Source organism: Rhinolophus sinicus, chromosome 12 (genome assembly GCF_057876585.1).
Source record: "Rhinolophus sinicus isolate RSI-liver-muscle chromosome 12, RSI-T2T, whole genome shotgun sequence".
In the NCBI taxonomy this organism is placed as follows: Eukaryota; Metazoa; Chordata; class Mammalia; order Chiroptera; family Rhinolophidae; genus Rhinolophus; species Rhinolophus sinicus.
In genome coordinates, this window is record NC_142512.1 from 44,691,290 (window position 1) to 44,716,892 (window position 25,603).

The following is a 25,603-nucleotide window of genomic DNA, read 5'->3' on the forward strand; positions in this document are numbered from 1 at the left end:
TACGCAGGCGGACGGGCGGGCGGGGCACGGAGCCCCGCGGCCCTCCCCGGGGGCGGCGCCCACCCGGAGCCGGACGCCGCTGAGCCCGAGGAAGGGTGGCGACGCAGGGAGCCCGGGCGCTGGTGGCTCCGGGCAGAAGCCGTGGCCGGAAGATGCCTGTCCGGAGGGGCCACGTCGCGCCCCAAAACACTTACCTGGACACCATTATCCGCAAGTTCGAGGGCCAGAGTGAGTGTGTGCGTTGGGATGGGGGGGACGACCTGGAGTCCAGGTTCTGTGGCAGAAGTAGTCGGACCCCTTTGCTAACTTCACATGGAGCAGGGTGGGGGCTATCGAAAGATGAACGCAGAATCCTTTAAAGGCCCAACACCTTCTCCTCCAGCGGCCCCACTTACCTCAAATGTCTGCCCTCCTCTCTTCTGGAGCACTGGTGGCAGAGCACAGCCCCTCTCTACTCCCCTGTTATTTTCTTGGCACCCCAAGCCCTGACCTCCCCTTCTATCACTGCCCTGCTTCCCCTTTAACCACCCTCTCCCCCCCACACACACACACACTTCTTCCAGAGCTTTCCTTGACTTCTTCCTTTTCACCTCCTGACCCTGACCCCTCTGCTCTTTCTAGGAGCTCTCCCTGAGCCAGACCCCCATCTGATCATATCCCTGCTCTCTCTTCCTGAATCCCCTTCACCATCTCCAAGAAGCCTTAGGCCTCCCCCCACACACACACACACTTCACTGACCCATTACTGACCTGGTCTTCCCACAATCCCCAGCGCTGACTTCCCCTCCCCCACATCTCTGGTCATTGTCCTGCTCCCCCCTCCTGACCACCCCTTTATTACTCTCAGGAGTTCAATGACCTTCCCCCATGACTCTGGCCTCCTTGGTTTTCCCACCCTCCCTAGACCTGACCTCCCCGCGTCCTCATTCTGGTCACTGCTCTGCTCCCCCATCTAGATCCCTCCTCACTGCTGCCAAGAGTGCCTACAATCCTTCCCTCCCTGCTACCCAATACTGTTTGCCAGAGGCTTCCCACCCCCTCTCACCCCAGGTCGAAAGTTCCTGATCGCCAATGCTCAGATGGAGAACTGCGCCATCATTTACTGCAACGATGGCTTCTGTGAACTCTTCGGCTACTCCCGAGTGGAGGTGATGCAGCAACCGTGCACCTGTGATTTCCTCACAGGCCCTAACACCCCACGCAGTGCCATGTCCCGCCTGGCACAGGCCCTGCTGGGGGCTGAGGAGTGCAAGGTGGACATCCTCTACTACCGCAAGGATGGTGAGGTGCCCTCGGGCCACGGGTGTGTAGGGCAGGCTTAGCCCCTCTTGTCTTGCCAGAGTGGCTATGGGGAGGGCACCGACCCTGGGACCAAGGGTCTGGGTAAATCCCATCTTCTCTCTGGGCCTCAGTTTCCTTATCTGTGTAGGGAAGTGATGGGCATTGGATATGATGCCTTCTGAGGTCCTTTTCAGAGGCTGGACACCAGACTGAGCCACTGACTAGTCCTAGGCCAGGGAAGGGCCTCCCGCTCCACCATCCCTCCCCCATGTCCCCAGTCTCCTGGCTGCATACTCTGTCACTGTCAGTCCCAGCTGTCAGGCAGCTGGGACGGAAATTAACCTTTCCTCATCTCTGTCTGCTCTGGGAATTAGGGGAGGAGTCACCCCCTCAAGGCCTCTTGGCCAGGCAAGGTATTGGGGGCTGCTGAATGGAAGAGGGGTGGGCCTGGCTCACCCAGCCCTGGCTCCTTGGGGAGAGAGTCTGAAGTTTGGCCTGACCTGGAGGCTCATCCAGTTTGGGATGTCACCGCCAGCCCGTTTACTGCAAGCAGAACAGAAGCATAGGGCAGGGGCTGATGATAAAGACTTCTGCAGCCCTTTGAGACCCTCCCCCCAGAACCTCTGAGTCTCTACTGGATGAGGGGTGGGGGGAAAAGAGGGGAACTAGGATCCTGAAAGTCTTTTTGAAATTACCTGGAGTTCAACCTGATTCTACACCAAAATTAGCTGGGGCATGTTTTCCAAACATCTGTTTCCTAGAGAGATGACTCAGGTGTGAGGTGAGGCCCAAGCAGGTGCATTTGGAAAAAATCTCCCTGGTGGTTTGGACGTCCTGTCAAGTTTAGGAAACATTGACAAATCCTTCAATGTCATGGATGAGGAAACTGAGGCTCAAGAAAAAGAAGGGACTTGCCCAGAATTCTACTGTGGGGTTCCAACCTGGGGCTGGAAACTGTCTCTGGATTCTTCCCTAGAGAAATCTGTTCTGAGTAATCCCAAGAGGGGAAAACGGAGCCCAACTGCCTGCCTCTGTGCTCTGAGGCGGGACTTTTGGAGAAGGAAGCCCCAGAAGAGGGCTTCCCCAGGGAAGAGGGCCATTCAAGTGCAGATAGAGGGCAGGTACCTTTGTATGTCAGGAGCCTGGACTGTGTGTGGAGCTTGGATGTAAGTGTGAATGTAAACATGTGAGGGTGTGTGTGTGTGTGTGTGTGTGTGTGTGTGTGTGTGTGTGCGTACGTTTAAGGGCTTCCAGGGCGCTTCTTGGGTAGGTCCTGGCTGTCTCTGTGGCTGTCTCCTGCTGCTGTCACCCAAATAAACGCAGAGGTAGAGATTAGGGGACAGAAAGAATCTAGCTTAGTTTGGCAGCACTCACAGAGTTAATGAAGTCAGAATATTTTTAAAAGCTGTGACCTCACCTCCTCATATCATTGCAGGGAGGTGACAGTCAGAGGAGTAAGAAGGGCCTGGGGGAACAAGATGGGACAGCAGGAAATGAGGGGGAACAACAGGTTTTTCTTTCCTCTCCTCGACCCCAGAGCTATACCTGGGCTCCAGAGGGGTGAGGTCTGATCCCAGACTCCTAGAGGTGTCAGATCAGGGCTCCCAGGATCTCCTCAGCACCTTACATGTGACTGGGCAGGGGCAGAGGTCAAGGCTAGGCCTTGGCCCTCTGAGATCAGAACTCAGGTCTTCAGAACCCTACTGGGGTCCTCCAGCTATCGGAAGGGACTCTAGCAACCTAGTTTTTGAGTCTGGCCCTGGATGAAAATGGAAAATTACCCAAATCCCAGTCTACCCTATCCCTACTCCGAGCCCTTCCTTGCCCTGTAGTCTAAGACTTTGACCATCTGGATCTGTCTGATATTGGCCTGAAACCCGGAAAAGGGCTCTTTCTGACTTGCATTACCCTAAGAGAAAGATGTGGTTCTCAGATAACTTATGTTCACCTTGTGGTCCACTCTGATCACATGCCCCTTTTTTGTACATCATAGTCACATGCATCTTACAGTCCTGGAGAGGGGCATCCTAGTGGTGATTTCTTCCCTCCTTCAGTCAATACCTCCTCAACCCCACTCCTCCTGACTTCAGGGAGATGGAAAAGCGTTCTGTATAGAACTCTAGCTGGTTTATTTATAATTCTCTTTTACTCTAAAGGAATAATCCACAGACAGTTCTCCAAGTCAAAGTGGAAGGTCTGTGTCCATATATCTCCACATTGTGCAGCTGCATATAGTTGGACTCAAAGAGGCCAGGGCACTTGGCAAAAACTACCCCATGCGGCAGGGCTCAGAGACTCCTAAGAAATTGGCTCTTCCTCCGTCTGCCTTTATAGGAAAAGTGAGAACCTAACAGATAAGGAGGAATGGGATGGCCACACGAATAGAACCAATGAGAGTCTGGAGAGAGGGATGGCGGGCGCTCAGCTCTCCCCCACCCCTACCCTGTCTTCTCTGGGCACCTGCCAGAGGTACCCAGCCCTGCCCATCTTTGCCAAGTCCTCTGATGATCTGAAACCTGAGAGTCCCCCAATACCTAAGCCAGACTAGGGGAAGCCGGAGGCCCCTCCAGTCCTCAGCTCCAGAGGAGGAGGACAGGCAAGGGCTGAGGTCAGGGGCCCCCATGTTTTCCACATGCTCACCCGTGAGTGCCAGAAACACCCAGAAGGGAGTGGGGCTGGAGCAGTCACTGTCTTAGTGGCAGCTTTTTGTAGCGCCTGCCTGAAGGCTCACCACAATCCTGGACGGGTGTGTATAAAGAAATGGAGGTAACAGACGACAGGGAGACTGTGCCAAGGAGGGGGCTAGGGCCAGAGGGCAAAGGAAGATTCAGAAACAAAGAGAAACTGAAGGAAAGCACGTCCGAGAGGCAGAGAAGAGCAGAAAGGCACTGTCAGGGTGGAGGGTGCAGATAAACTGCTGCCCTTGATCAGAGAGGTGGGTGCCGGGAGGAGCCCCTGAAAGAGAGTACAAGACAGTGACTGTGGCTCCTTCTCCAGGGACAGGGCAAGGGCACAGGAACACCGCCACTCCTGGGCACAACCTGGGGCAACACACCCACCCACTTCTGATCAGCCAGAATGTTACTCATGAGCAAGGACAGCAGCATGGGGGATGGGGCAAAGGAATGCTCTGAACTTGTTCAAATCCTCCTAGCCTCCTGCCCACAGGCAGCAAGCATGAAGGTCAGACATGGGCTGCCACACACAGCCCCCCTCCAGCCTTCATGATGGGCAATGATGGGCTGGTCTTCAGTCCATTCCCAGCTTCAGTTTTCCAAAGATAGCATCCGTGAGTGGGTATAGCCACTCAAAGCCTGGACCTGGGCAGCTCCCAGCAGCACAGAGAGCCTGGAGGCCCTGACCCTCAGCCCAGCTTGATCCTTTCCCTGTCCCCTGCCAGGCCAGATCTCTGCGGTGCCAGAGAAAATGAAGAGATAGTCTGACCGTGGGGGCAGTGTCTCAGGCTGCTGTCCATGGAGGCTTCCTTGCTAGGTCCCAGTGCCCGTGCCTTGCCATGTCCCAGGCTGACAAGAGTGCCAGGCTCTGGCATGGAAGGCAAGCCTATAGGACTGTGAACCCAGGAGTAAGTCACAGAGGCAGGTGGGTGGCCTCTCCTCGGTGTGGATGTCTCCCCCGGGGCCCAGTACAGCAGCTGGTAGATGGATGCCTGGTGCCTGGGAGTCTGGGAATCTGATCCAGAAGATTCCTGCTCCCAGGGAGGAACGTGGGAGGGAGGATGGGGCAGCTCAGCAGCATCCCGGCACTGACAGCTGAGGAGGCACCAAGGGAAGTGAGCAGTAAATGGGGAGTTGGGGGAAGAGCTATTCCAGTGAACCCCAAAGTAGCAATACTCCCGCCAGCCGGCCTCCCAGCCTCTCACATTTAGGTACACATTCTTTCATTCACTCAATCAATAAACTACACCTGGGATAGGTGCTGGCCGCTGGCAAATGAGACAGACCCAAACCTGGGCAGCTCTCTTCTGATTTGCATGTTTACCGGAGGCCCCTGCCCCTTAGGACCCTGCTCTTTAGGTCTGACACTCATCAGTGGCTTGAGTTGAGGGACATGGGACCACCCGGTACCATGGAGAGGGGGCTCATAGGGTATCCACCCACGTTCGACCCTGGAGTGGAACGAAAGGAACAGTGAGGCAAATGACTGGGTCTGGGCTGCTCAAGAGGGTGGAGAGAGTGGCAGGAGGGGCCTGTTCTGCCCCCACACTGCCATCTCTCGCCCTCTCCAGACCCCAGGCCACTACCCTTCCTGCTCTCCAGTCCCCTCACCTCTGCCTTGGGACCCTGTGCCCCTTCCAGGCATGGCGCAGCAGCCTGGCTTCACTCCAGCATCCTCATCCCAGACAAGTCCTTTCCCCTCCCCAAGCTGTTGGATATTGAGTGTCCCCTCCCAGCCCCAGCAAGTCAGTTTCTCAGAACCCCTGGCACCCATCTGCAGAACAAGAGTCTCTGCCTCCCCCGAAGGACCCACCAGGCTCCACCATGTAGACTGAGGCCTAATGTGCCAACTGGCTCAGTGCCCAGCACTTAGTGTGTTCTCAGTGATGAGGTCCTTCCAGTGTCAGGAGCAGGGCAGCTTTGTGGGATGGGAATACGGGAGCTGAACCCAGGGCCAGCCAGAGCTTCATGGGGTAGAATGCCCAACCTCGCCTCCCCACTTAATCCACCCCCATCTGCTCAGCTTTAATTACAGGAGAAGCAAACCTCAAGGTTAAGCCCTGAGCTGATGGCCGAGCATGGACTTGGACCTGATGCTACATTATCTCCTAATGAGCAGCTTAGCTGCTCTCCCCACCTCTGTCCTGTGGGTTGGGCAACTTCTGGACAGCGTCACCAACTCTCTGCCCAGTAGCTCTAGTCGCTGTCCAGGCCTCCTCACCCTATGGCTGTCCTTAATTTGACCTTAACCCAGCCCTCTCCCCAGCTCCCCCAGCCAGGATCCTGCAGAAGACGCCTTCAATGACCCCCCACCAATGCGTTTACAGCCTCCAGCTTCCGCTGCCTGGTGGACGTGGTGCCTGTGAAGAACGAGGATGGGGCTGTCATCATGTTCATCCTCAACTTCGAGGACCTGGCCCAGCTCCTGGCCAAGCGTGGGAGCCGCAGCCTGTCCCAGCGCCTGCTGTCCCCGAGCTTCTTGGGATCTGGTGAGGCGGGGTACAGGTGGCAGTGGGAGGGGTGAGTGGGGCACGCGGTGGAGCAGCTGGTCCCTGGCCGTCGCGGCTCTGACCTTAGCCCTGGTTTCAGAGGGCTCTCATGGCCGGTCGGGGACCCAGGGGCCTGGCACGGGCAGGGTCAAGTACAGGACCATCAGCCAGATTCCACAGTTCACGCTCAACTTTGTGGAGTTCAACCTGGAGAAGCACCGCTCAGGCTCCACCGCAGAAATTGAGATCATCGCGCCCCACAAGGTGGTGGAGCGGACGCAGAATGTCACCGAGAAGGTCACCCAGGTGCGGCCTGTACGGCAGGGCAGGTGGGGCTGTGCCGAGCTGCGAGGGTCCATTCTCAGGCCTTGGGTCCGGGCTGGCAGAGGGAGCCAACTTGTCCATTTCCCTAGTGTCTGGTCTGATCCCCAGGCCTCCTCTCCTGCTTGTCTGATTCTTTAGACCTAAAGGCCACCACCCTGTTGCCCAGCTTCTGGAGCCAGGGAGGTTGGGTCGACAGAGCCTGTGACTAATGCCACATCCTAGGCCTGGAGGAGCCTGGGGCGGGTGGAGGGGGGACACAGGCTATCATGGGAGCCTGTCCAAGGCTCTGGCAATTCACAGAGAGGGAGAAGCAGAGAAAGGAGGTGTCAGGGCCATACTGAGAGGAGGAGAGGGCGAAGGGATGGAGGGAGGCCCCCAGCTCTGCTCCTGCCCCTTGCCTTTGAGGTGACAGCCGACCCCCCACAACAGAATCCTCCTACAATCCAGGCAGAGGAGAGGCCGTGCTGGCATCTTCAGCTCTTTGAACACTTCCTGGGGATCAGGCCCTGAATGCCTCCCTCCCCCTCAGCCCCTCCTTGGCCAGCCCAAGGCAAATCTCCCTGGGTCCTCTGTCTCAGTGACCCCGCTGTTCTCTCTCATAGGGCCTGGTGCCCCAGTCCCCACCTGACCACTTCAGAGGGAAATGCAAATAACCTGCCCAAAGTTCAGGTGACAAGATTCCTGCCACTAACTTGCTGTGTGACCTTGGCCAAGAGACCTTATCCCCTTTCTGGGCCCCAGCATTCTTGTCTGGAGGAGGAAGTTGGACTACATAGTCTCCGAGGACCCCTTAGACATTGAGTAGTGCTGGCCCCAGGAGACATGGGGAGACAGGCGGGGGGTCTAGGCCAGGGCTAAGCAGGGACGTGCATGGCATGGAAGGCGGCCTGTGCCAGCTTCCCCTGGGACTTTGCCTTCATGGGGGAGGTAGGGGGCAGTTCTTTTTCCTCCCTGCCCCTTTTTCACCTGGCGCAGTCTTTGCTGGAACAGATGGGGTGGAAACTCCCTATGACCCAGCCCCTCACTGAGCGCAAGAACCCTGGAGAAGAAAGGACTCCAGGTGGCAGGGCTGAGCCCTCGGAGGTCAGGCATTGTGGCCCAATGGCCTGACCCTGGAAAGCCCACCTAGTTGCTAACCCCAGGGCCCTCAAGTTGGCTGCAGGGGTGATGGGGGCTGTCGGACTAGAGAATTGCCCATGAAAACTGACAGGGCTGGCTGGGGCCCATGCTCCCTGCCCCCACTCAACCTGCCTATTCCTGTCCTGATCCCCACCCCAGCCCCTCTGGGCTTTACTAGCCCACCCCATGTGGGTCCTAAGGTGGGGAGGTGCCTGGTAGAGCTCAGGGGAGCAGGCCACCATGGGCCCAGAGCAGGGAGGTCACACTGGCCTCAACCAGAACTTCCAGGCCTAAAGGGCTTGATCCCAAACCTGAGTTCCTACATCCTGAAGGCAGGGCCCTGCGGCTCTGGGTAACACTAGAAAGGACTGGCTTTCCCAGGAAAGGACCTTATGTTGGCTTCGGAGGCGGTGGGAGACTATGGAGGTCTGTGTGGTGGGGGAGATGATACCCCTGTCTGGGGGCCCTGAGGAAATGGACCCTCTCCTCCACCCTCTGCAATTCCTGCTGCCCCCCTTCCACTCCCAGTGCTTTGCTGTTTCACTTTGGCCTGGTCTTGAGCAGCCCTGGAATGAGGGGGGAGTGGCTATGATGACCTAAGCTTTCAGCGCTCACTCAGCTCCCTTGAGCTGAGCCCCATGTGGACTAAGTGCTGGGTGTATACGATGGGCCTGCCGGGCAAGGGAACGGTAGCCTATGGTCCAGTGAGAAATAACTGGTCAGGGGTGTTTACGCGGCACAGGGAGACAATGGATACAGAGGGTTCAAGTCTGTGCAGGGGAAGAGGAGGCAAAATAAGAGCTGAGGCCTGAAAGCTGAGCAGGAAGTCACTGCGGAGTGGGGTCACTGTGGCCTCTCTGAGGGGCTTGGATGTCAGACTGGGGACGCTTTGGTTGAAACCAGCCCTTTGGTGACTCTTCCTTATTGTGATTCCATCTGGTTTGCAAGATCAGAACATTACATTGCAGATTTTCTTAAACCAGGACCATCTGCCAGACCCTATTGGTGGAGGTAGTGGGGTGAATGGGACACCCCTCAGGCCCCATTCCTGTCGGGCGGAGTCTGACAGAGGATGAGCGGGAGGAGGAATTATTGTGTAGAGCAACCTGTGCCATCCAGATACACCGTCTCATTTAATCACAACCACCCCATGGAGTTTTTTGCGCTTTGTTATCCCATTCTGCGCATGAGGAAAACTGAGACTCATAGAGGTTATAGCACTTGCCCCAAGACAGACATATAACAATGTCATATCTGGGACCAACCTGGACGGTGTGGCTTCAAAACTCATGCTCTTCCCGCTGCCCCAGCTGTTTCTTGTGTTGGGCAGCTGGGCAGAACCTGAATGTGTTGGGCTGGGCCCTGCTGATCCCATGTTGGCCGTATTGTCAGAGGCAAGATGGGAAGGCAATGATCAAAACCCCCTCGTTCAAGGCTCCCTGGTACCCAGGACCTGTCAAGGCCCCAGATTCGCTATATACCCCAAATTTGACTCTTTTCATGGAAGGCTCAGAGAGTTGGCCAACCCATTGACCACCCCATGGCCCCCACCCCAGGTCCTGTCTCTGGGTGCGGATGTGCTGCCAGAGTACAAGCTGCAGGCGCCACGCATCCACCGTGGGACCCTCCTGCACTACAGCCCCTTCAAGGCCGTGTGGGACTGGCTCATCCTGCTGCTAGTCATCTACACGGCCGTCTTCACGCCCTACTCAGCCGCCTTCCTGCTCAGCGACCAGGATGAGTCTCAGCGTGGGCACTGCAGCTACACCTGCAGTCCGCTCACCATGGTGGACCTCGTCGTGGACATCATGTTCGTCGTGGACATTGTCATCAACTTCCGCACCACCTACGTCAACACCAACGATGAGGTGGTCAGCCACCCCCGCCGCATCGCCGTCCACTACTTCAAGGGCTGGTTCCTCATTGACGTGGTGGCTGCCATCCCCTTCGACCTGCTCATCTTCCGCACTGGCTCTGATGAGGTGAGCAAAGCCCATCGGGGTCAACTCCTGTGGCTGTCCCCTGTGCCCTAGCCCTGGTGCCTTCCTGGCCTCACAGTCCTGGGTGCAGAGAGTACCTGGCATGGGGTACCTTCGCCAAAGCAAATGGAGATGGAAAGGGAGCCTCAGATATCTGTCATCTCTCAGCCCCGGAGAAGGACCAGCCACGGCTGTGCCGCAGGCCTGGGTGCCCTTCCTGTGCTCCAGAATTTGGCTCCTCCTGGGATGGGCACGCCTGTAGTCCTAGCCCCTCACACTGATTTCTAAACTATACTTACCCTGGAGTTATAAACAGCCCCCAGCCCCTCCACTGTGCCCACTCCACTTCCCTTAGCTGACGCGAAGGCATTTTCTTGCTCTTCTTGTAGCTTCTGATCCCACTCTGTCCTTTTGGCCCACCTCTTTGGGATCAGCTTTCCACTTTCATCAGCTCTGCCTTCTATGTTCCAGTCGCTGCCCCAATCACCCCAGCCTGTCCAGCAAGAGCTGTCCCTCATGACTCCCTGCAAATCTATCCCCAAGTTTTCTTCTCCACCCCACTGCCCCTGCCTGGACACTGAGTACCCTTCTTATCCACCTCTGCTCCAGCCCCACACCTGCCAGCCTCACTCCTCCACACAGAAGCCAGAGCAAGTTTCAAATCATCTGATCGGGTTACTTATCTGACCCTGTCCTCAGAACCTTCAGTGGCTCCCCAGTGGTTTGGAATAAAAGTCCAGCTCCTTATGGACCCACAGGAGCCGCCCCTGCCCACCTTCCAGGATCATTTCTCATTACTTTGCCATCTTCCTCTCTGTGCTCCCGCTGCAGCACCACACTTGGTTTCCCACCCGTGCCATCTCCAGGCCTTTCCTCATGCTGCTTCCTGAGCCTGAAATGCCCTTTCCTTCTCCCTCCTGTCTGCCAGGAGGCTGAGCCTTGTCTCTCAAGACTCAGCTTACGTGTCACCTCCTCTATGAAGCCTCCCTGCCCTGCCCCTACTTGACCTCCCCTTCCTCTGTGCTCTCCCTAGTTTTCTGTCCTCAGAACCATAACACTGTTTTGAGATTTAGGCTATGTCCCACTCCCAAGAGCCTAGCCAGAGCTCCGCATGAGTGTTTGTTGAATGACTGTGTGCCATATGCTTAAGTAAACAAACATGGTCCTGAGCGCAGCCTTTCAAGGGCTGACCCCCAGCCCCATGGCCCCCACCCTGCCCCTCCAGACCACAACCCTGATCGGGCTGCTGAAGACAGCACGGCTGCTGCGGCTGGTGCGTGTGGCCCGGAAGCTGGACCGCTACTCTGAGTACGGCGCAGCCGTGCTCTTCCTGCTCATGTGCACCTTTGCGCTCATTGCACACTGGCTGGCCTGCATCTGGTACGCCATCGGCAATGTGGAGCGGCCCTACCTGGAGCCCAAGATCGGCTGGCTGGACAGCCTGGGAGCGCAGCTCGGCAAGCGCTACAATGTCAGTGACCCAGCCTCGGGCCCCTCGGTGCAGGACAAGTATGTCACTGCCCTCTACTTCACCTTCAGCAGCCTCACCAGTGTGGGCTTCGGCAACGTCTCTCCCAACACCAACTCTGAGAAGGTCTTCTCCATCTGTGTCATGCTCATTGGCTGTGAGTGCTACCTTATACCCCAGGCCTTACCCATAGAATTCGATTTTTACTTTTATCGTAGACATAGCACAGTAACAATGTGTGGATAGACAGCACCATGAAATATTGCATGTGTACCCCAACTATACACAGAAACTGACCCCGTACAGCCTTTGCTATGCGCCAGGTACCAGCTATATCATTTGCAAGGCCCAGCGCAAAATGAAAACGTGGAGTCTTTTGTTTAAAAAGGCTTTCAAGACGGTGACAGCAGAAAATTAAACCAAGCACTGGGTGGGCCCTTCTTAGCATAGATCCCATGCCCACGAAGCCGGCCCTGCCAGGCACTTTTCTAAGAGCTTATCAGAGGCCTACATTTCGTTCCTATCATTACTCCCATGAAGGCCATATTACAAGCCCAGTTTATAGACCAAGAAGCCTAAGGTCCTGTCTTTCCAGGGGTTACACACAGACCCAATTGTAGCCCAGGGGACCACTCCCAGGGCTGTGTGTGCTCTCGGACCCTGCACCAAGCTGCCTACCTCCCAAAACACCTGGTCTAGCAACACCAAAGGCAGTGTGGAATTTTACACGTAATTAAATTGTCATGTTCAGAGTATTTAGAGATGTGAAAACCCAGAAAAACAAAAACAATAAGGAAAAAAATGGGTGAAAACAAGAGGCCAAGAGTTTTCCCTTTATTATATTTTTGCAACTGAAAGAAAAAACAAAACTGAACTGAAAAATTCCATTGCCCTAGTTTTTTCTTCTCAGGAGTTTGGCCTCTGGGCCCAGGAAGATGCCAAGAGGCACAGGGCAGAGGGAGGAGGCAGGAAGCCCCAGGGGCCTTTGCCCCCAGCTGCCCTGGCGTTGAGCTGGGCATTTCTGACTTTGCCCTGAACTTTGTGGCCCCTGACCACGGGGCTTCCAGGAAGAGTGGGGCCTCGGGCAGGCCCGGGGATGGTGTGGCCTGGTGGGGACGCGGAGGAGCTCAGCGTGCTCACCCCCGCTCCCCTGCTCCCCAGCCCTCATGTACGCCAGCATCTTTGGCAACGTGTCGGCCATCATCCAGCGCCTGTACTCGGGCACGGCGCGCTACCACACGCAGATGCTGCGCGTCAGGGAGTTCATCCGCTTCCATCAGATCCCCAGCCCGCTGCGGCAGCGCCTGGAAGAGTACTTCCAGCACGCCTGGTCCTACACCAACGGCATCGACATGAACGCGGTGAGATGCCACCGCTCCGCTGGGGGATGGGGGTGCGGGCTGACCCAGCTCAAGTCCCAGCTCTGGCCAATGCCCCGCGGGAGGCCAGGGTCCCGCAGGCGCAGGGCGCCTCCAGAGCCTTTCCCCACCGCACCCCCACCCCCACCGACGTCTCCTCGCAGGTGCTGAAGGGCTTCCCTGAGTGCCTGCAGGCCGACATCTGCCTGCACCTGCACCGCGCCCTGCTGCAGCACTGCCCCGCTTTCCGCGGTGCCAGCAAGGGCTGCCTCCGAGCTCTCGCCATCAAGTTCAAGACAGCGCACGCGCCTCCGGGGGACACGCTGGTGCACCTCGGCGACGTGCTCTCCACGCTCTACTTCATCTCCCGCGGCTCCATCGAGATCCTGCGCGACGACGTGGTCGTGGCCATCCTAGGTGTGTGGGCTGGGGAGGGGAGGGGTTGTGGGACGAGATGTCCCGCCTGGACCACTCCATCCCTAATGACTAATGATGATGGTGGCACCTTTTAGGACAGGCATATGCTGAGAGTATGCCACAGAGCTTTCTTCCCAGCTCATTGAGTCCTTAAACCAAATCTGCCACAGGTCCGTTTTCCTGATAGGGAGGCTGAGGCACAGAGAGGTCAGGCCCAAGCAGGGATTTCAGGGAAACGTGTCTGACTCATGCCTGATTCACAAGTCCAGGCGGGCTCCTACCTTCTTCCGCTCCTGGAGCACACATTGTGAGAGGGCAAGGATTCGTCTTGGTTGGAGGGGGGGTCTTCAGTGTCATTCAGCACAGTTACAAGGACAGCTGGATTCTGGAGGAAGGATATGAGCTCTGGGGAGGGCACAAATGTAGAGCACGCACAGCCTCTGCCACTTACTAGTGGTGTGAGTGTGACCTTGGGCAGGTCACTTCACCTCTCAGCCTCACAGGGTTCTCTTCTCATCTTCCTTGTTTGCCTCCTGACTTCAGCCCACGCCAAGTCCCTGATGCCAGCCTTGCTCTCCCGTGGTCTCCATGGTCGTTCTCTCCTGCATCCCCTCTGGACAAGCCCCCTCAGGCTCCTCTGCCCCTTCCTTTCCCTCTGGCCTGTCCTGAGCTGATGTTCACCAAGTGTGGAGCTCTGCTCTCTCCTCCTTACCCTACACCCCCACCTGAGCCAGCTCCTTGCTCCCAGGGTCTCAGCCTCCACCTGTGCCACAAGCACCCCCAGAACTCTGTCCCAGTCCCAATCTCTCCTGAGACCAGAATATTCCATGCCTGGGCATGGCCACACTTATATTTCATAAGCAGACCAAACAACCTGAAATTATCTCAACCTGAACTTATCATCGACCCTCAAAAGCAGCTCCTCTGGCATCGCCATCACTGTGAACTGTCTACTGCCCCACCCCCACCATCAGGCAGCCCCGGAGCCCAATCTGTTCCCCTCTCAGCCCCACACCTACCTCCTTGTCCCTCCTGGGTCCAGACCCCATCATGTCCTTCCTGGGCAGGTGTCAGGAGCTCCTTTCCCATGTCCCTGCATCTGATTCACCCGCATACACCATCTTCCACCTTCTGCCATTGACCTGAAATTCCCATCTGTGCATACTCTTCTTCTGCTCAAAATCCTTCCATGGTTCCCCATGGCCTGCGGGACACGTGTGAACCCCTGTGTTCACAGCCCTCCCTGGTCTGGCCACCCTAAGTCCTGCCAGCCTCTCCCTGGTACATTGAGCTCTAGCCATACAAACTACTTATGGTTCTCTAAGCCTGTCTGTCTCTGTCCATGTCTGTGCCTTTGCACACGCTGCCACTCTGCTTGGAGCACCTACCTTGCACCCCTGCCTGGCAGACCCTGGTTATCCTTCAAGCCGAGCTTAAGCACAGGCCCCTCTATGAGATATTCCCTCACTCCCAGCATACTTTAGAAGTGCCATCTACATGGGAGGGATAATAATTTTTATTAATAATTAAGAAGCCAGTCCAATTTAAGTTTCAGTTAGAGGCATGAAATCCTCTCATTTTGTCCTGAGTGGAAATGGACATTAGATCATAATCCTTCATCTACCGGAAAACCATCACTTTATAATGTTGCTCAGATTGAAATCTTGAAAGCTCTTGGGTTTCATATGTAACCCTGGCAAGTCTCTTCCCTTTTTAGGTCTCATTCCCGTCCTCTGTGAATGACCTTTGAGCCTGTTCTCTTGCGGGTCATGTCCTGGCCTCCATCCATCATTGTCTGTGCAAACCATTAATGACCTTTATTCAGTATCACAAGGCTTAGGAGGCTGGACTTTCCTGTGGGGAGTGGATATCAAAGCAATCATGGCCCCTGGCACCCCGGGCCTGGGCTCTCTGCCCCCCAGCCCTGACTGCAGCATTGACCACACACTAATTTTCTGCCCGGATTGCCTTTCTCCTGAGGGCCCCAGTCCTCCATTCTCACAACCCAGCCCCAGCTTCACTTCCTCTGTTAGCCCCCCTCCTCACTACCCTCAACCACCCCTGGTGGAATGAGCCCCTCCCTCCTTCATGGCCCTATATAGCTCTTAGTTCTCCCCTGTTCCAAGCCTCTATAGATCATTCTATAAACTAGTTGCTTGCTTTTGTGCCTGTCTTGCGGACATGTTAGGGGCTCCTTGTGGGTGGGAGAGCATCTTATTCACGTTTACACGCTGGGCAGCACAGTACCTGGCACCAGGAGGACCCAATATTCTCATCACATACCCCAAGCATCAGCCCATGTCTGCCCTGTGACATCTGTCGCTACCAATGCCCTTCATCTACCTGCCTCTTGCTATTCAAGGCACTTCCCCAGGCATCATGTCTGCTCCTCTGGATAACCCAGTGGGGTGGGCAAGGCAGATACGGTTATACCCATTTTAGAGATGAGTACACTGGTGTCCGGAGAGGGAAAGTGACTTCCCCAGGCTTCCTCTGCCAGGGCCATGCTGGTTACTTTGTCCCATAATGGGCAGTGAGGCCACAAAGAGACAGAAGTCTCAGGGCCAGCCTTGGGGGAGCTGGATGCTCCTGGCCCTGGGTTCCCTACACTCTTACATCACTGTGGTGGGCTAAGGAGAAGGGAAGAGGTTGAACAGGGAGCCTTTAGTGTTCCTTACTGCCCACTGTCCCCCAGGCTGGGGGTAGGGGCAGTGCCAAAGCACATGGAAATAGGAGTGGGGATTCTGATAGAGGGTGGTCCCGAGGGACTTGGAGGACCCATCTACTGGAATGGTGTGTGTGGGGGGGTGTCTCTGTAGAGCTCAAAGGACAAGGTGAGGGCACACTCCTTACCACCAGCTAGCACATCCAGCCTTGTCGCCAAAGCCTGATCCTGAGAACCAGGCCTAAGCCTGGCAGGATCTCTGAGGTGGGAGAGAGCTCACGGCCAAGGGGCCCTCAGGGAGGCTACTTGGAGTCAGCTTGGAGCCAGACCCTGGAGAGACCCCTGCCACTCTGGCTGCCAGGAAAGAACGACATCTTTGGGGAGCCTGTTAGCCTCCATGCGCAGCCAGGCAAGTCCAGTGCAGACGTGCGGGCTCTAACTTACTGCGACCTACACAAGATCCAGCGGGCAGACCTGTTGGAGGTGCTGGACATGTACCCCACCTTTGCAGACAGCTTCTGGAGTAAGCTGGAAGTCACCTTCAACCTGCGGGACGTGAGTCTGGGCTGGGTGGGCCAGGGTGGGTGGTGGCCCTTGGCCAGCTGGTAACAGGGAATGCCCAGGCAGCCTGCTGAGACCTTGAGCTACTTGGCCTGGGGGGACCCATCTGATCACCTCCATTCTTTTCAACCCCATGCTGTGTCTTTCACCATCATTTTGTTCGTGTCTGCCATGGCCAGCACAATGCTGAGCGTGATGCTAGTTACCAGTTACTGAGCACCAACTATGTGCTAAGCACTGGGCGTCTTTTACATTATCTCCTTTAGTTCTCTCCTTGCAAATGCTGTTACTGTGCGCATTTCCCAGATGCCAAAACTGAGGGTCCGAGGAGATTCAATAAATTGACCAAAGCCACACAGTCCCATAGTGAGCCACACAGGCGATGGCAGAGCCAAACTGTGGAGTCAAATCTGTGCGAATCCATAGCCCAGGCTTTGCCTACTGCATTGAACCCAGCTGACAAGGAGGGTGTGTGCCGTTCAGGGGCACACAGTGCCAGGTCCCGGGGGTGTAGGTAAGTGATAGAGCTGTCTCTCCTCTTAAGCTTATCACTCCGTGGAGGAGATTAAACAACTCAAGAAGAATAAAGAGCCACACAGCTAAATAACCAAGGAAGCTACAGGGGTGCAGGGAGACCAAATTTCTGTGGAGCTCAGGGTTACCAAGGCATGGGATGGCCAGTACAGACTGGAAGCCCAGAGGGGCTGCATGGAGGAGAGGGTCTGGAATCAGCTAGTGAAAGGAAAGGACAGGCACACCTGGCAGGGGCACCAGTGGCTGAGGCCCTGGTTCTGAGTCCCCTGCCTTACGAGGAGGGGCTCCACAACCAGGGTGGAGGGTGTGGTGCTGAGGCAGGTTTTCTTACTAGGGACAGCCCTCTCCACCCTGTGCCCTCTGCTGTTCTCCCCCTCCCCTAGGCGTTCCCTTTCTCACCTGATCTGTCCAGGAGACATCCTGTAAGGACCCTGCCCTGAGGGGCCCAGCCACTAGGAGTCAGCAGGTGGCCTGAGTACTCACTAGCTGGGTGCTAGGGCAAGAGGGATGCAGCCTCCCTGGCCTGGGGCATCTGCAGCCCCTGGTCACCCCAGGTTTCATGGTACCAGGCGGGTGGGCTGCCAAGGGTGCTCCTGAAAGCACCTCCTGAATTGATTGGAGGTTCCAGACCCAGTCTCCTCAGAGGAGTCTCCCCATTGGCCCGTGCTGAGGGCAGGAGCAGAGCATTCAGGAAAGGACTAGAACAGCTCCTCTACCTTTCCCACGTCCCCCGACCCAAATATTGATGCTCAAGGCAGCCTCTCCCAAGACTCTGTGGAGGGCTGCACGTCCCCAAACCCCTGTACGTCTGCTGTGCTCCCAAGCAGGAAAGAGCCTTCAGGAAGTTGCCCAGAGCATTAGAGAAGAGCCGAACCACTTGTCACCACTTTCTTACCTAGTTGTCACAAGGGCCCTGGGGGTGGGGGGGTGGGGCAATGGTGAACAAAGAGACCCTGTTCCAGCCTTGGTCCCTGTTACTTGATGCTGTTGTTCCCCACAAGGCAGGTGGCGGTCTCCAGTCATCACCCCAACAGGCTGCAGGCAGCCGGGACCACCAGGGCTTCTTCCTCAGTGACAATCAGTCAGGTAAGCAAAGCCAGCCCCTGCCAGTGCCTGCCCTGTCTGCCCTGCCTGTCCCAGCCCAAAGCCCCTGCCAGTGCCTGCCATGCCTGCCCTGCCTGTCCCAGCCCAAAGCCCCTACCAGCCTTCTGCCTCGTCTCAGTCCTCCATCCTGCTTCCCTTGGAAGAGGCCTCGTCAGTCTCTGGATGAGTGGAAAAGGGCTTCCCTCCCTGGGCACGGTGCTAGTGGTCGTTGACCCCTTCCTCCCCGTGTCAGAGCCAGAATGAGGGCTAGCCAGGTGACCAATGCGGCCACGAGGTGGAGATACTGGCTAAGCCCCTGGGCTTCTACATCAAGACTCCATGGGTCCCACTGGGCTGCAGTTCCCTGGATAGTGAGGCCAGGGCTAGGCGTCCCCACCCAGCCAGGCCCCTCCAAAGCTGGGGCCCGGGTTCCCCTGCCAGGGCTTCAGCTTTCTGGGTCCTGTAAGCCAGACCTCTATGGGGGCAGGACCTCAAACTCCAGGGCACCCAGGTAAGGAGATCCACTTCGCCCACTCTGTGTTCCCAAAGCAGGAGGGGCATGGGCTGTGGAACCAGCTAGAACAAGCTCAGGCTTTCCTTTCCCTCTTGCAGGTGCAGCCCCTTCCCTGAGCCTCTCAGAGGCATCTGGACTCTGGCCTGAGTTGCTGCAGCAAGTGCCCCCAAGACCAAGGCACAGCCCCCCAGACCTTCAGGGAGACCCAGACTGCTGGCCTCAGGAGCTGGGCTCCAGGCTAGAGCAGCTCCAGGCCCAGGTGAACAGGTGAGTGCCCTGCAGGACAGAGTTCTGGGCTGCAGAGAGCAGGCCCAACGACAGGCTAGGCACAGGTGCCCCCTCCTGGTGACTCGGGGACATTACTGGATGTCCTATGAGTTTCAGAATGGCCGACAGCATTTAATAGCAGGCTTCCCCATCCCTATGTCACTGAGCACAATTCTTTGGATGGCTTGTCCCAGCAAACCCCAGAAAATGCCAAGGAAACTTTCTTAGGGGAGGGGCATAACCTCGTGCAGAAACAAATTCCATGGGTCCTTGGAAAGGGGATGTGGCCTGTGGATGGCAGGGCTGTGGTGGCAGAGTGAGAGGTTAGGGGCAGTAGAGTCCTGAGTTCAAATTCTGGCTCTGCAACTTACAAGCAAGAGTGTGGGCAAATCACTTAATCACTCTGAGCCTCTGTTTGCCCTTTTGTGAAGTGCGGATAATCAGAATACCTATGTCAAAGCTTCTTTACGAGGGCTGAATGATGTGTGCATAGGGCTTGGTCACCTTTATTAACAGAGGGGAATTTGGTGCTAAGGGGAATTTGGGGAGGGAGGGGCTGGGGATGATAGCAGGGAAATAGCTTCAGGTAGGCCCCAGGCTTCCATGCCATCCAGCAGGAACAGCATGTAGGCTACAAAATGGAGAGCTGTCTTCCGGACCTAGACTGCTCTTACCAACCCTGACCCTGACCCTAACTAACCCTGATCTGCCCCTGACTGTGGGGTTCTGTCGGGTAGGCTGGAGTCCCGCATGTCCTCAGAACTCAGCCGCATCCTGCAGCTCCTTCAGCAGCCCCTGCCCCAGGGCTGCACTGGCTACATTCTGGGAGCCCCTGCCTCCAATGACCTGGCATTGTTTCCTGCGGCCTCAGAGACTCAGAGTCCAGGAACTAGTCTGCCCCAGGGCAATCTGCCCCCTGCACAGGTGAGCAGGTGAGGGGATCCCCAGGGGCTTGCCTAGAGGCAGCTGCATGCCTTCCCCCACCCCCAACTTGGTCTCAGTGTGGCATCAGGCCCAGGGCCTGTTGCCTGAGAACAGCCATGGCTTCTGCTGTCCTTTATGGTCCAAGTCATGACAGGGCAGCCTGGACAATTAGTGTCAAAGCCCAGTTTATGACTGAGAACCCATAGCTGGGGCAACGGTAAGAACACATAGTTCCTACCAATTCCCAGCCCTGAAGTCAGGGTGGCCTGGGGTGGGGGCTCCCCACACTGCATCCCTCACTCTTTCTTGCCCCTCAGACCTCAAGCTATGGTGACTTGGACAAACATGGGCCGAAGCGCAGGAACTCCTCCCCCAGGATGCCTCACCTGGTCGTGGCACCAGACAAAACTCTGACACTTTCCTCGGAACTGGAGCAGCCTGAGGGGCTCCCGTCACCCCTGGCCTCACCTCTGCATGCTCTGGAGGTACAGGGACTCACCTGTGGTCCCCGCTTCCCCTCCCTCCCTGATCACCTCGGCTCTGTCCCCAGGCAGCTGGAGTTCCAGAGACATGGCTCAGATCCTGGATTTGTGGGGAGTTAGAGCCACTGAACCCCAAGATAAAATACACCATGAGGGGATTAAAGGTGGGTGAGGTAAGAGTTACGGATTTAGGGGAGGCAGACAGCCACCAAAATCGGCCTCTGAAAACCATTCTCCTAGAGTAGCTACAAACCTCTAACCCAGGTGATTCAAGATGGTAGGGTGAGGAGGCTCAGGATTTTCCCAGACTCTTCTAGAGCTTTGTTTAGATAGCAGGCCTGGTGGAGGGTGGGTGAGCCTCAGGCATGGAGGAAGCTTACGGGACAGGGGTTCAGTGAGGAAAAGAGAAGTTTCTGATCTTCTGTGTGAGAACTTTGCTCTAGGCTGGGTGCAATCATGTCCTGGATCAGAACTACCCACCGCCTCTTGGCTCAGCATCCAAGGTTGGTCAGACCTCCTGCTGAGAGCCTGTGACCTGGCTGGAAATGAAAGTGTCCTCCGTAGTGGACGTATCGGGGCACATAGCTCCAGCCCTCAGCTGCTTTGCCTCTGACGGTTCTGTGATGACCTTTGGGACTCTAGCAGACAGTGGAGTGAATCACAGCTAATAAAGTCTGCACATTTCACGTTGGGCTGGGTGTGTAACTTACCTGTGGGTTATCACATCCTTGACTGTGCCATGACCCCAACATCTTGTTGTCTTCTCCAAGCCCTTCTTTCCGGAGGTGTGTGTTAGGCACCTAAAGGTGGCTCTGCTGGACCCAGGAGCCCCTGGATCATGGGGCTTTTAGCCAGGCTGGAGTGAAGGGAAGTAGAGAGGTACTGGCTTGGTTATCATTGGGAATCATGACAATAGCCACCACTTTCATAACACCCTGTGCCAGGCATTGTGCTACCTGCTCTGCAGATATTAGTTCATCTAATCCTCACAACAATCCTATGGGTCAATGTTATTCTCCCCATTATAAAGAAGTGGGATCAGAAGCAGAGAGAGACTAAGAAACTTACACAAGCATGAAGGGGACCTCTGGGGGGGGGGGGGTTGATACTGTCCGGTTTCCTGATCTAGATGCTGGTTACATGAGTGCGTTTCAGGTTGTGAAAATATGTACACTTACACTTCCTTCGATTTAAAAAACAAAATTTTGCCCAACAACATAGGAGAAGGAGGATGTAACTTCAACCCAAATGGTCTGGCATGAGAATACATGCAGTTAACTACTCCACTGAAATGCCCAGTCACTGGTATTTAGTTCCTTTTGCTCCAATATTTCCTGAATAATTTTGAAAATGTATTTGCCCCCGCACACATTTTTAAGTTGACATCTGAAGTATTTCAGTAATAAGTTTAAATAGTTGTAAGGGATGTAATTTCCAGTGTGTTGTAAATATTGATACTTTATAAACTGTTTCATTTATATTGATTCATTTTGATCCAAATAGCATAGTGATTTGAGAGCCAACATCATTAATTTTAAAAACACTACAACAAACTCTTCTTTAACATCATTCCTTTTACTCTTTTCAAAATTCCATTCTATTCCTTCCAATTTATGCTACACCTAATTTATTTTCATGCTTTAAAGTCTATTATTGATAACCCTATCATATCTCTTTGCAACACAAATACATAAATCGAAAATATATAAAATGAAAAATTTAATTTTTTGTAATCTTACAAAGGCTTTCAGGGTTATGCTTATTAGTTCAGAGTTTTTCAAAACAACACAAATATATCAAATTTTTATAAAAACTAAAATTTTATTGGAAATGCATCTCTTAAAAGAAGGTATTTTCCTCTCAATTAGTTCATATGTGTGGATGAATATAATTTTTTATTAGAATAAGACAAGCTTCAGCAATATTTTTGTACCTACTTTTCTTTCCTTTTCAAAAAACTTAAATACAGAGTAAACTTGTTCACATAAGTAGATGGGACCGTAAGGAGTTTGTTTGCATAGCAGTGCCACTCAATTCTTTGAATTCTGAGTTATCTAACAACTACATTTATCATTAAAAACTGTATTTGATGATATCATCTAACGTCAATACAATCCTCCTTCAATTCTGTTTAAAGCAAAGAATTGGAAGCCATTTAAATTGTAAAGATTCAGACCTTCTCCATTCAAACTCACAACACAGATAAATTGAGCGCTTGATTAGCATTTGCCTTGGGATCCAAAGCGGGGAAAGGATGGAATGGGAACCGAAAGAAAACAAAACAAAAAAAACTTATTACCAAGCTGGTCGGTCGCTGCCTACTGAAGGACCAACCCTAGAATTCCCAGCATTTCTAGAATGGACAGGAAAGCGCGGGAAGGCCTGACTGAAGCTGGCCTTGTCCTGATTACATGGGCCGGCTGGTGTGCAAAAGGCTTGGCCTCGGCCTGCCCTTAGAGGCAGTACCTGGAGAATAACTCTCTCGGCTTAAAGGGAGCGTTGGTAAGAGTGAGGAGGAAAGGTGGTTCCCATTTGGCTGGTGGGCCAGGGTGCCGGACCGAGGGGCTAAGTGCCGCGAAATGCAACAGGCCCTTGCATTAGGCAGAATTTTAATTTTTACTCGACAGAGTGTAGAAGCCGCTCAGAACAGCAGCTGCAGAGTGGAAGTCAAAGGAGGTTACACAAGAGGTTTCACTGTCAGAGATTTGGCCTAGAACTTGGAGGCCTACTACTCCGCCTCTATGCCACCCACGCCCCCATTCACCCGCACTGCGCCGTTATCTCTTTGACTGACATCTTTGTCAGCCAATGACCTTTGGGGCTGAGAAAGCGCCTGCCCCTTGGAATTGGGCGGTGCAAGTAATTGGAATGACAAACATTTACACCAATAGCGAGGAGGTTTCAAAAGCTACGGGTACAATAGCCAATGAGGATAAGGAACGGTTCTAAAGGACGTATCAAGCAGCCAACAGCCGGCGCCGCTGCGGGGGACGCGTGACTTCCGTCCCGAGAGGGCGGGGCAGCGTCTCAAACGGAAGGTGGTTATCGCCCGAGCCTTAGCAGTTTTGAAACTGGGGGTCGGGCTCGGCTGTCGTTGTCTGTCGCTGCGGCCCCGCTTCCGGGCTAGGCTGTCCCTGCCCGCCCCCGCCCCGCCTCCCTTCGGACCCCTGGGTCCCAGGCCCGACTCCCCCACCCGACTCACGCACCGCTTGCCGCAGCCCGCTGCCGACCCGGCCCGCACTGCGGCCCGGCCGCCGCTACCATGTCCCTTCACGGCAAACGGAAGGAGATTTACAAGTATGAAGCGCCCTGGACCGTCTACGCCATGAACTGGAGCGTGCGGCCCGACAAGCGCTTTCGTCTGGCCCTGGGCAGCTTCGTGGAGGAGTACAACAACAAGGTTGGTCGGGCAGGGCCTCGAAACTCAGCTGGTAGGGGGCGGGGGGAGCGGTCTCCTGGAGCGCGCTTTCCGGGCCGGACCCCCGGCCTCAGGACCCTCCTGCGGACTTGCCTTTAGCACCATGGAGCGGTTCCTCTAAGTCTCGTCCTGAGCAGAGGGTTTCATATTCGTTTCATTTAATCCTAGCAGCATTCCTGTATAGTCGGAGTGTAGTTAACCCTTACTCCCATTTTACCGATAAGGAAACAGAGGCACGATGTTGTGACTTGTCCGAGTCAGACATCTGTTTCGTGGCGGAAACAGGTCTCAAACCTGAGTTTACACCCAAAAACTATGCCATTTATCACTTCTATCTCCCTTTCTCCTGCCGCATTGCTTCAGTTGGGGGGCGGAGGAGGGAGGGATTACTGAAGGAAAATGCTGGCGTCTCAGTTGGTGGTCATTCACTCCTGGCTACACTCGATTTCTCTTGGCTGTTTATTGCGCAGACTTCCCCTCGCTCTTCTCCCACCCCCAGGTACTATTCTTGAGGATAGCCAGCCCCTCTGCTAGGATTGCCATTGCTGCCTTATTACCCTCCTCTTCAATGCGATCTTTTAAAAAAATCTTGGCCAATGGCCTTGATTTCACCACTGTTTTCTGAATTAAGAAGGATGACACTTGCCATATCTTTTCTTGGCTTTTTCATGCTAATGTAGATGTGTAATCCTGAGTAGTAAGTATCCGTCAATTTGAGAAGCCTTCATAGAAGCATCAGTAGCAAGGCGAAGCTTGCACGCTGGCAGTAAGTACAGCCTAAACTTGTTTTTGAAAGTTGTTGAATAAGTCAGTGGGAAGAATTTTCTGGCCTTTACCTCTTGATCTCTTCCTTTTGTCGTATTAGAGTAAACGTTGTGATTGTTAGGGATCACAGCAATTGAAAGCCTTGGCTAGTGTGTTTAAAGCCAGTACTCCTGCTTGACAATGTGAACACCATGACTTAAGAATAAAACTGTGGACAGTGAAAGGACAAAGAGCTAGGCAATTCTGACCCCCAGTGTGTTGTAGGAAAGGGGTTCTGTAAAAAACATCTGAATAATGTAACTTTGTTTACAGTTCTTCAGGAATACAGCTGCTTCTCTAGTGTTAGGTCTTTGAAATCCCCTTGCCCCTTTGAGAAACCTATGACAGCAAAGGACTCGCGTTGCCCCCGACACTACACGTACACAGTTTACAAACAAATACCAGGGAGTGCATCCATTGAGGCCTACCTGATCTTGAAGTCCACCCATTACCCACAGAAAGCAGAGTCCTGGCAAGACAATTTTATTTTCTTTTTTCTGATGCCTCTTTCTTCCTGATGGCCGTAGTGGACAGCAGAGCTGGGAATGGAATTCATGGTTGTGATGTGGAAATCGCATTAGTATAATTAAGAGCACTAGAACTATTGTTTAAGGCAGGGGTGTCAAAACTGCAGCCCGCGGGCCAACTGCGGTCAGCAATCCATTGTTAATTGGCCCGCAAATTCCAAAAATATATTTAGTTTACTTAAATAAACCAAGTGAGGCAATACATACTTCACCTCGAGTGAGTGGCCCAGCTGTTTGTGTATTTTACCGCATATGGCCCTTGGTAAAAAACGTTGAAAAAAGTTTGGACACCCCTGGTTTAAGGATACATGTTAAAAAAAAAAAATGTAAACTATGTATTTCAAAGAGCTTGAGTCTTTTCACCCAAATAGATGTTTTTTTTTCCTTGCACGTTTTTCCAGGATTAGTTTGGGTAAGCAATAGTAATTACATTTCTAAGAGAGGACAGACTGACCCACAGTTAGGGTGCTGGTGAAATTAGTGGAGTAACTAGTGTCAAATCTCAGTTGCAGGAACTTTACCCCAAAGTTTGTACTTCCATTTAGCAACCGTATGAGAGCTCCTTTGTGCCAGGCTTACATGCACTGCGGCCTTAGTAGTATAATGCAAACTCATAATTCCAGTGGTAACAGCTAAGCAGTTAACTGTGTTTTCACGTGTGTGACATAGGTGATCAGCGTCTTAAAACTACTTTTGTGCCCCCACGTACGTAGG

General features: G+C 54.3%; 2 protein-coding genes across 9 annotated transcripts in view; both read left to right on the forward strand.

Moving 5' to 3' along the window:
* KCNH6 (potassium voltage-gated channel subfamily H member 6) lies at positions 1-20,826 on the forward strand. 7 transcript variants are annotated; one of them, XM_074319789.2, is made up of 14 exons: positions 4-228; positions 1,051-1,281; positions 6,284-6,445; positions 6,546-6,751; positions 9,445-9,870; positions 11,093-11,247; positions 11,407-11,492; positions 12,497-12,696; positions 12,858-13,110; positions 16,137-16,330; positions 17,872-17,956; positions 18,566-18,734; positions 19,472-19,658; positions 19,976-20,826. In XM_074319789.2, the coding sequence occupies exons 1-14, from the start codon at positions 153-155 to the stop codon at positions 20,258-20,260; spliced, it is 2,715 nt and encodes a 904-aa protein (XP_074175890.1). In that variant the 5' UTR covers positions 4-152; the 3' UTR covers positions 20,261-20,826. The 7 variants fall into 7 exon arrangements, with proteins under 7 accessions (XP_019588606.1, XP_088658443.1, XP_074175890.1 ...); XM_088802317.1 differs by having other exon boundaries at positions 2-228; positions 11,093-11,492; positions 19,472-19,666; positions 19,976-20,210; XM_019733044.3 differs by having other exon boundaries at positions 11,093-11,492.
* A 2,348-nt stretch (positions 20,827-23,174) lies between these two features.
* The window catches only part of DCAF7 (DDB1 and CUL4 associated factor 7), a 28,477-nt gene continuing 26,048 nt past the window's right edge, over positions 23,175-25,603 (forward strand). Inside the window, exon 1 of one of the 2 annotated variants that reach the window (XM_019732919.3) lies at positions 23,175-23,540. In XM_019732919.3, coding sequence (XP_019588478.1) covers positions 23,403-23,540 — 138 coding nt within the window. In that variant the 5' untranslated portion in view covers positions 23,175-23,402. The remainder of the gene's footprint in view (positions 23,541-25,603) is intronic. The other variant, XR_002137458.3, reaches the window with a different exon arrangement.

What these genes read in the sequence shown, in the direction of transcription:
- KCNH6 (XM_019733044.3), top strand. Translation starts at nt 153, where the DNA reads ATGCCTGTCCGGAGGGGCCACGTCGCGCCCCAAAACACTTACCTGGAC. An exon ending in CGTGGTCGTGGCCATCCTAG is followed by an intron (nt 13,111 to 16,136) that starts GTGTGTGGGCTG and finishes TCTGGCTGCCAG; the next exon opens with GAAAGAACGACATCTTTGGG. An exon ending in CTCCAGGCCCAGGTGAACAG is followed by an intron (nt 18,735 to 19,471) that starts GTGAGTGCCCTG and finishes TCTGTCGGGTAG; the next exon opens with GCTGGAGTCCCGCATGTCCT.